This window comes from Alexandromys fortis, unplaced genomic scaffold, assembly GCF_014885135.2.
Source record: "Alexandromys fortis isolate MF-2015 unplaced genomic scaffold, M_Fortis_MF-2015_v1.1 scaffold_3, whole genome shotgun sequence".
Lineage (NCBI taxonomy): Eukaryota > Metazoa > Chordata > Mammalia > Rodentia > Cricetidae > Alexandromys > Alexandromys fortis.
In genome coordinates, this window is record NW_026067909.1 from 14013440 (window position 1) to 14023834 (window position 10395).

The following is a 10395-nucleotide window of genomic DNA, read 5'->3' on the forward strand; positions in this document are numbered from 1 at the left end:
AGCGTCTGCCAAAGCTGCAGAGGCTTCTCCTCTCCTGCCCCGAGAGGCCCTAGTCCGCGAAGACGTCTCCGTGCTAGCGCGGACAAACGAGAAGGCTGGTCTTTCCGGGACCCCCGGGACCCCTGCGCAAGGCCCCGCCTCCGGTGCGCCGGCTCCGCCCTCCCCGTGGGTTCACCGCCTGAGGCGAGGCGGGGCTGTGCTGTAGCCAATGGGAACGCGGCGTGGCGAGGGCGGTGGCGGTTGTGATGCCCCTCGGCGTCCAATCAGCGGTGAGCGCGGGGGCGGGCGGTGACGCTCCGCGCTCCGCGTGCGGCGCTGTAAAGGAGTGAGCGCCGCGGCCCACTACAGCAATCGTTCGCCGTCCGCCTTCCGCGCTCGCCTCTGGCCACCGCTGCTCGCCATCCATTGCTGCCTCTCCCCGCCGTCGCCTACGTCGCCTCCCCGCGCGCTCCCACAACCGCCGCCCGGTCAGTCAGCGAAGCCGGCGAGCCATTTCCCGCGCCCGGCCCCCAGAGGCGGGCATCCAGCTGGACTCTGAGCGTCGCCCTCTCGCGCCGCGGCTGCCCGCGCCTTCTCGGCCGCTTGTCGGGCATGAAAACCAAGTTCTGCACCGGGGGCGAGGCGGAGCCGTCGCCGCTCGGGCTGCTGCTGAGCTGCGGTGGCAGCGCTGCCCCAGCGCCCGGCGTGGGACAGCAGCGCGACGCCGCAGGCGAGCTGGAGCCCAAGCAGCTTGGCGGTCGGTCCCAGCCTCTCGCGCTGCTACCGCCGCCGCCTCCTCCTCTGCCGCTGCCCCCGCCGCCATCGCCGCCGCTATCGGACGAGCAACCGGAGCCCCGGACCCGGCTCAGGGCCTACCTGTGGTGCAAGGAGTTCCTGCCTGGTGCCTGGCGGGGCCTTCGCGAGGACCAATTCCACATCAGTGTCATCAGGTCGGTGGCTGCGGCGCCGCGCGGGGGGCCGGGGGGCGGGGCGGGGCGGTGGCTGGGATAGAGGTGAGCGCCGCGCCCGGGGTCCTGAGCGCGACCCGGAGCTCGGCAGGCGGCCTTCGGGAGAGCTTCGGGGAAAATGTGTGCTGGGATGCCTCCGGTCCTTTGCGGGAGAACAATACTATGCAGCCACACAAGTACATTCTGTACCGAAGCTCAAAATAGATGTGTCTAGAAGCCGTTTCCTTATGAAGGCCTTGAATGAAAAAGGGATGTTGTGGCTGGGCTCTAGAAAAAAGGGGAAAACTCACCGGGTAACTTTCCCTTGTCGTGCCTCTAGCCTGTTATTTGATCACAACCCCTTCCCCCACCACTCCTTTGGCACTTGGGAGGCCGAGGCAGGCTGATCTCTTGAGTTCGGGGCCAGATTGGCCTACATGGCGAGTTTCAGGCCAGCCTGAGCTACATGGTGAGACCCTGTCTCCAAAAGGCAGGGAGACAGGGGAGTTGGTGTGTGTTGGTGGAAGGCCGCAGTCTTCTGAGGTTCTTGTCTTCGTGTGCCTGTGTTACTGGCCAACGCTGGAGGCGTGGCTCCAAAAATGAGCCAAAGTAGAAGTAGCGAAAATTCCTCCTCTTTTGAAAAAGGGTCTCTTGTAGGCCAAGTGGGCTTGAAATTCCTAGGTGTTGGAGCCTGGCCTCGAGTCACGATAAACCTGCCTCTACCTCCCAAAGTGCTGGATCATAGATGTGCCCACCATGCTTGGCTCTTCAGTTCTCTGTAGTTTTTTGAGACAGGGTTTCTCTGTGTAGCTTTGGAGCCTGTCCTGGAACTCACAATGTAGAATAGGCTGGTCTCAGACTCACAGAGATTCGCTGCCTCTGCCTCCTGAGTGCTGGGATTAAGGCATGCACCACTCTGCCTGGGCTTTCCTTACTCCTTTTAATATTTCATCTTAATTTAAAAAATAGGTAGGTTTGCATGTATTCAGACTTAACAGAGAAATGCAGCTCTGCCCTTGCCTTTAATGCATTCAGTATTGAGTACAGGTCCTTTTGTTTGGCCTTTAAAAACCCATTTATTTGGTCGTTTTCTACTAGTTTCTGTTTGGTTGACCCGGTTGAGTGCCAAGTGTCTAGAAACTGACTGGCTGGCTGGCTGCCATCCATAATCCTCAAATCCAGTTTCTAGTCATTTGATTCCTTTTCCGTGCCCAGTCTTTCGCCAGAGTCATGAATGCAGCAAAATTAACTCTTTGGATGGACTGCACTTCCACTTTGTGTTCCAGGCCCTTCATGGGTACGTGGATGTGGTTCTCTCTTGGGAGTGTGTCACTCATCAGTTAAATCTGCTTTGCTCAAACCAGTCATTGCAAAAGCACTGAGAATGTCTTTTCTTTTTCTACAGGAGTTTGTTCCTGTCGCCTCCCCCACCTTGAGTTTTTCAGCACAGAGTTTCTCTGTATCCTTGGCTGTCCTAGAGAACTCACTCTGTAGACCAGCCTTGCCTCGAATTCAGAGATCCGCCTGTCTCTGCCTCTTGAGTGCTAAGATGAATGGCGTGTACCACCACCGCATGGTTTAGGAGTTAATCTTAAAGATAGGACTCTCTTTTTGGGTTTCAGTACCTGTTAAAATGTGGTGTGCTGCTGGACTTGGTGGCTCACACCTTTAATCCTTTAGTTCAAGATCAGCCTGGTCTACTGAGTGAGTTCCCAGACAGCCAGAGCTGTTACTCAGAGAAACCCTGTCTTGAAAAACCAAAAAGAAAAAAATGGGGCATGTTGTCAGTTCTGTGCTTTGGGGAAGACGTAGTTATTGAATATGTGGAATAAAGAGGTGATTTAAGATGTGGGGAAGTGGGTGGTAACTACCTGTAAAACAAGCTTAGTGGCCTGGGTATAGATTTTTGCTGGGTTTAGTACATTGCCCCGTTTTTCATCACATTGCTTCAACATAGCCCTTCAGCCTGTCCAGGTTTAACCCTTTGGCTCCTCCCTGCCTCAGAAAGTACTTTCTGTCTTAACAGCGGTCTGGTCCAGTTCCTCCATCTTTTTTACTCTATTCCCCAGAAGTCTCTCCTACTCTAAAGTCTCTAAAGTCTAGGGACAGCCCAGAACTACCTGTCCTTGCTTAGACACATGGTAACTGGAGGCCCCAGGGGATCTAAGCATTTTATGTATTCTAACCTCTAAGTTTATTCTGTTGCCGGGTGTTTCTCAAACGTCATCAGTTGCTCCCATGTCTTTTGTAGCTAGGAAATAAAATCTAAACTTGTTTGCAAGATCTAAACTTGGGCTGCAGTCTACCTTTGAGAAGGGCCGTTTTTGTTGCTCTTTTAAAATTGCCCTTCCCCCAACTGCAGCGACTAGCTGAGCTCTAAATGACTAGCAGTGCTTCTAAATGAGCCGTGTGTTTCAGTAGCAGGCCCATTTGCTCCTGCCCTCTGCTTAGCAGTCCTTTCCCTGATGGCTGCTTTTAAAATTTCCCCTACAAGGCAGTTCCTCCTTCAAGGCCTTACTCAGGGAAAACCAAAAAGGAGGAACCCTTCCCCCCACTGTATTTTCTCCCCAGGACTTCAGCGCTACAGGCCTTCAAATGGGCCCTTAACATGCTTGGGTGTGGGTGCCTTTCTTTCATGGAAGACTGGTTCCTAGAGAGCAGTAATTGTTCATTATTTTGGGTTATGGGCTCATGTGTTGAAGGGTGATCTCTAACTTGTTGCAACAACCCTTCTGCTCAGTTTGGCTTTCTTTTTGGTCTTGGGGGAGGGGGCAGAGTCTCACTCTGTAGCTCAGGCTGTCCTCAAACTCTTAGTAATACTCTGCCCAGCTTCCAAAGTGGTGGGATTACAGGTATGAACTTTTGAGCCTGGCTTTTCTTTTTTGTCTTTAATTTTTTCAATGTCAGGGGTTGTACTTAGGCCTGAGCATGCTTTCCTGGAGTGTACCTTCATTGCATTATCTGAAAAATTATCACCATCATGTTGGTGTGCAAAAACTTTACTGTTTTGCATTTTACATTTATGTTTGTGATTCCTTTGAGGCTTATTTTCTTGTAGGTGTTAAGTCTATTTATATTCTTTTGTGTGTGTGCATGTGGATGTCCAGTTTTAGTACTGGTTGTCAAAAGTACGGTTTGACTCCATGATACTGCCTTTGCTCTTGTCAGATTTCTTCTATTTATGGGCTCTCTCTTCTGTACTTAAAAGTTCTGTACTTGTATTGATTATTGTGGTCTTTTTTGTTAATTTTTTATGATTGTTTGTTTTGAGACACAGTCTTGCTGCGTAGCCTCATCTGTCATGGAATTCATAGATCAGACTGGCCTTGAACTCACAGAGATCACAGTCTCAAGTGCTGGAATTAAAGGTGTGTCCAAAACGCCTGGTTTATATTTTATTTTATGTGTCTTGAATACAGTTTCCCTGCATGTATGCACGTGCATGCACCGCCTGTGGAGGCCAGAAGAGCTGCCATGAGGGTGTTGGGAACAGAGCCTAAGTCTTCTGAAAGAGTAACAAGTGCTCTTAACTGCTGAGCCATATCTATCCAGCCCTAATTATTGTAGGTTTTTTTTTTTAAAGGTTTTTTTATGTATATAGTGTTCTGTCTGCATGTATACCTGCAGGCCAGAAGAGAGCACCAGATCTCATTACAGATGGTTGTGAGCCACCATGTGGTTGCTGGGAATTAAACTCACGACCTCTGGTGTCAGAGGACAGTCAGTGCTCTTAACCTCTGAGCCATCTCTCCAGCCCCCCTAATTATTGTAGTTTTAAAGGTTGATAGTGTTAGCTCCATTATTTCTTTACTTTCTTTTTTTTTAATATTTATTTATTTATTTATTTATTATGTATACAATATTCTGTCTGTGTGTATGCCTGAAAGCCAGAAGAGGGCGCCAGACCTCTTTACAGATGGTTGTGAGCCACCATGTGATTGCTGGGAATTGAACTCAGGACCTTTGGAAGAGCAGGCAATGCTCTTAACCACTGAGCCATCTCTCCAGCTCCCATTTCTTTACTTTCAAAATTGGCTAACCAGTGTCTTTTTATCTCTTTTAAAAAATTTTATAATTCATTTGTTGATAACTAGAAATAACTGGGATTTTTTTCTATGTTCTATTTTACTATTTTGCAAAGAGGAACTTGAGTCTCTAGTAGAAGATAGGATTTTTTTTAAATAAAAAAAAGATTTTTATGAGTATTTTGCCTGAATGTATGTAAGTCACCACATGCCTGTGATTTTTTTTTTTTTTATTTTTTATTTTCGAGACAGGGTTTCTCCGTAGCTTTTTGGTTCCTGTCCTGAAACTAGCTCTTGTAGACCAGGCTGGCCTTGAACTCACAGAGATCCACCTGCCTCTGCCTCCCAAGTGCTGGGATTAAAGGTGTCCACTGCCCGGCTGCCTGTGATTCTTTGTTTTAAATATTTAACTCAGGTTCTACAAATGTTTGGACTGCAGGCCCACTTGGCAGAGATGCCTTACCTGTGGATTTCCAGTAAGGCCATATTCCTCTCACAGAATTCAGACATGGAGTCAAGAGACTAGCGATTAGACACAATCCCCCCCCCCCCCCGCCCTGTTCCATTAAAAGTTTATTTTTTCAAGACAGGATTTTACTGTATAGTCCCGGCAGTTTTAGAACTCACCACTGTAGACCTGGCTGGCTTCAAACTCAGTGACCCACCTGCCTCTGCCTCCAAGTGCTGGGATCAAAGGTGTATTGCCATCACTGCCCAGCAAAAGGTTTTTTTTTTTTTTTTGGTTTTTTGCCTCTGCCTCCCGACTGCTGGGATTAAAGGCGTGCGCCACCATCGCCTGGCCCAGCAAAAGGTTTTATTTTAGTGTTGTGCATGCGTGCAACCAACCCTGTGTGCGCGTGCCTGCCCACAGAGTCCAGAAGGTGTTAGATCCTTTGGAGTTAGATGTATAGGCATTATGAGCCTAATGTGGGTGCTAGGGACTGAACTGGGATCCTCTGCAAAAGTAGGTGCTGTTAACCTGACCCATCATTCTCTCAAAGATCCCTCTTTAAAAATAATTTTGAATAAAAAAAAAAGTTTTGAGTATACTCTTAAGAGGTCTTCATCATGGGCAGTAACTAGGGTACTGCCTGAAGCCTTTCTTCTTTCCTTCTTCCCTCCCTCCCTTGTTCACTCCCTCCCTGCCTTTTTTGTCTTCTTTCTTTCTTTCTTTCTTTCTTTCTTTCTTTCTTTCTTTCTTTCCTTTTTTTTTTCCTTTTTGAGACAAGTGCTTCTTGGGTAGCCCAGGCTCCTGAATGCTAGGGTTATATAAAGGTACAAGCTTGCACACCCCTCTGACCCTGAAATTTTAAATGAGTTGTTCACACTGAGCTCCTATAGCAGGTGCTGTATGAGCGTCTACTCTGCTTTTGCCAGCCTGTCGACTTTTTAGGGAGCTGTTTGCCAGCAAGTCTTAGAGGTTTTGTTTGTTTGTTTGTTTGGATTGAGGGGCTCTTTCTGTGTCCCGTTCTAGACACTGTAAATCTGAATGTTATTTTTAATTTTGGGTGGGTATTCTGAGCACACATTTTCCACACACTGAACTAAGCTGAATTATCATTCCGCTTACTGGTGTTGTTGATCGGAATAGTGTGTATGTGTTTCCCTTCCTTCTGCCCACTGTCCCCTTGATTTTAGCCATATCTCTTGGCTTGTCCAGTTTCTACACTGATGCCTTTGTTTTGTTGCTCTTTTTAAAAAATATTTTGTGAATGGGTCTTACTGTGTAGTTCTGTCTGGCCTAGAGTTTGTAGATCAAGCTCGCCTCATATTCACAGAAATCTTCTTTCCTGCCTTTGCTTGAGAGAGGGGGGAGGGCGGGGGGGGGGAGTGTAGGGGAGTGCTACACCAAACCTGCAATGCTTTTATTTTTATCTGATCTTCCCTTCCATTGGGACCTTGTCAGCCAACTTCTCTACAGGATTCTCTGCCTTTTATATATGTCAGGGAGGCCCTTATTTTTAGTTTTCCATGAAGATTGTAATCTGTCTTTCACAATGAACCTTCTTATGCTTTTATTGTGTTTATTAGTATTACAGTAGCTCTGGGGCTGGTGGCAAAAGAATTACAAAAATAAGGATTTGGGGGCAGGGAGAATATAGAGAGATGGCTCAGTGGTTAGGAGTACAGTTGAAAGTCATACTAGAGAATAGATTGCTGTTCCAGTTTGGGGGAAGGAAAAACTGCAAAGAGAAGGAGATAAATCTATATATCTATCCACCTATCTCCATGCATTTGGTTTTTTGTTGTTTTGGTTTGGTTTTGGTTTTTCAAGACAGTTTCTCTTCTGTAACAGCTCTAGCTGTTATGGAACACACAGATCTGCCTGCTTCTGTCTTTAATCCTGATTGCTGGGATTAAAAGTATGCACCACCATGCCTGGCTTCATGAATTTAAGACAGGGTTTCTCTGTGTTTTAGCCTTTGACTGGCTTAGAATTTAACTGTATAGACCAGGCTGGCTTCAAACACAGATCTGCTTCTGCCTCTAGAGTGCTGGGATTAAGGGGGTGCTACCATACTTAGCAAGTTTTGTTTTGAGACTTCTTCTATAGATCAGGCTGGCCTCACATTTGCAGCCACCTTCCTGCTTCAGCTTCTCCCAAGTACCAGGATTTGAAGTAAATACTACAATTTTTGGCTCTAGACAAATTTGAGGTTTTTGGTTTTATTTTTTTTATTTTATTTTTTTTTTTTGAGACAGAATTTCTTTGTGTTGCCCTGGCTGTCTTAGAACTTAGTCTGTAGACTAGGCTGGCCTTGAACTTAGAGATCCACCTGCCTCTTGTTTTCCAAGTGCTGGAATTAAAGGGGTGGGCCATTTGTCCAAGAAATTTAATATTAGTAGGTGCCCATAGTTATCATCACTACATGCTTGTTAGCATAGTTATCACTATGTGCTCAAGGGTGTTCTAATGTAGGTCATATGATGTAGATTAAATAAGTCATGGTTATTTGGGTTTACTCTTAGGATTGTGAAAGTTTGATTATGCCTGTATTAACTCAGATCTGACTTCCTTTTATATGTGGAAGATATATATCATCTGTGAACTTTTCAGAGTAGCCAAACTTGAAAAGCAGTTTTCTTGTCCAGTTGGTGGTAGGAGGGTGCTGCCAGTGTTTGAGAAGCTGCCTGTTTGACTTCGCTGTGCTTTGGTGCCAAGGTGACAGACACCCTGTGCCTGCAGTATGCTTGCTGCAGAGGGAACAATGATTTAAGAGCAATGCTGTGGTGTCTCATCCTGAAGGACTTTGAAACTGAGACAGGACATTATTTATTTACAGCTGCCAAGGGCATGACCATCTTGTCTTATATTCCAGCTGGGGTTTTGTTGTAGTGTGCAAAGGTGGGGGTCAGTTCCCACTCTAGATCTCCTAGGTGATTGATATTTGTGGCCTCCTTGGTGAGCTGACAGTGCCTTTGAAGTCAGAAGGCAAGTCTCTAGTGAGAGGGCTATTTTTCCCCTTCCTATAGTCTTGAAGGATAAGTAGGGAGAAAGAAGAAAGCTGGCCAACTCTAGGTTTTGTGGGTTTTGTTTTTGTGATAGATTTTCTGGCTGTCCTGGAACTTGCTCTGTAGAACAGGCTAGCCTCAAGCTCAGCAACTCTAGTTATTATTTAAAATGGAGGGATAGAAGTTTAAGAGTGCACTTAGACCTTATAGATTTATGAATAGAAAACCAGGGGCTCCCTGTGTAACCTGGGCTGTCCTAGAGCTCACAATGTGGACTAGGCTGGCCTCAAACTCAGATTCTCCTGCTTTTGCTTCCAGAAGACTTGGCATCTTTGAATGTTGGGACTAAAGTTCTTGTTTAGGAAACCCTAAAAGTCTTGGAAGTATCCAGAATACTTTGTGACTGGAGGAAGTATATTTGCAGATAATGAGAGTCTAGTTCAGTCTCTTTCTTTCTGACCTGGCTGGTCTGGATCTATATGCCTGCCTCAACCTCCTGTGTGCTGGGGATAGGCAAGGGGGCACACCAAAGAGACGGCCAAAATGGCCACTCTATAATTAGGAGGAAGGTTTTTATAGTAGATAAGAAAGAAATATCCAGAGGCTTCCTGAGAGTCCAACACAGAGAGAAAAGAAAGCAGACTGTATAGGGCCAGGGCCATCTTTGAAAGAAGCGAAAGTGCATGTTGAACAAATCATGTGGATTATAAAGAGGATGAGTAGCTGGGGAGGGAAGCCCAGAGATAGAGGGAATTTTTGGGTAGAGGAGGAGGTGAGAAGGGCTAGGTTGCTTTCACTTTGAAATGTATAACAGGTACATTTGAGTATAGACTGAAGAAAGCTGGAGGCCAACATTTGTTTTGATATGCAACCATCGGGATGTCAATGTAGAGTCATAAGTCACTTAGTCAGTTTCTCTCTCTCTGTCTCTTGTAGGCACATTCTATATCACATATGTGGACCTCAGGTGGTTGGTCCTCAACACACAACATTTGCCTTCATTTGAGGAAGGGTTTCTTTGTTGTTTGGTGTGTGTGTGGCCTATGAGCTCCTTGGGATTCTCCAGTCTCTGCTCCTCATCTTAACAGAAGCACAGTGGAATTACAGAAATTTTCTAGCTTTTAAATGGGTTCTGCCAGAGGCAAGGGAAATGACTCCTTTGGGGATGACATGAACCTATTTCACAAGTTCCGGGGGAATTCTATCTTTTATCTAACCGCTAGAAATCCTATTGTCCAGCATGATCTCATTTCTCGGTATATGTAATAGGTTTTCTGTACCCTGATAATAGATTTCTCTGCCAACACAGTAAGCCAGATCAAGCCACATTAAAAAGTGAAAGACTAGGCTTATTTGACAAAGCACTCCCATGTTAAATTGAAAGTTTGCTTGTTTGTTTTTTAATGTACATTGGTGTTTTGTCTACATGTATGTCTGAGTGGGGGTGCCAGATCCTTTGGAACTGGTATTATAGACAGCATGTGGGTGCTGGGAATTGAACTTGGGTCCACTGCAAGAGCAGCAATAAAGACAAATCCAGATTTAAAAAAAAAAAAAAACTCTAAATGGATCACAGTGTTGGATAAATGTACATAGGCTTGGGAGAGAAGAAAAAGAGTATAAAAAGTGAAGTAAATGGTTTACAAAATAAAATTTTTAAAGAGACAGAGTACAGACAGTCATAGATTAAAAGGGTAAAGTAAAATAAGCCACGTAAAGATGGAATATGCAGAGAGAGTCTGGATTATGTATATTGTGTTTTTGAATTTTTTTTCAAAAATATTTATTTATGGGGCTGGAGAGATGGCTCAGAGGTTAAGAGCATTGCCTGCTCTACCAAAGGTCCTGAGTTCAATTCCCAGCAACCACATGGTGGCTCACAACCATCTGTAATGGGGTCTGGTGCCCTCTTCTGGCCTGCAGGCATAGACACGGACAGAATATTGCATACATAATAAAATAAATAAATATTAAAAAAATTTATTTATTAT

The 10395-nt window shown here is 45.8% G+C and overlaps 1 protein-coding gene across 3 annotated transcripts in view; it reads left to right on the forward strand.

The window, feature by feature from the left end:
• Positions 1 to 347: 347 nt before the first annotated feature.
• Positions 348 to 10395, forward strand: part of Chka (choline kinase alpha) — a 48467-nt gene continuing 38419 nt past the window's right edge. For 2 of the 3 annotated variants that reach the window (XM_050136541.1, XM_050136542.1), the window contains exon 1: positions 349 to 929. In XM_050136541.1, the coding sequence (XP_049992498.1) occupies positions 592 to 929 (338 nt within the window). In that variant the 5' untranslated portion in view covers positions 349 to 591. Of the gene's footprint in view, positions 930 to 10395 lie in introns of all 3 variants that reach the window. The other variant, XM_050136540.1, reaches the window with a different exon arrangement.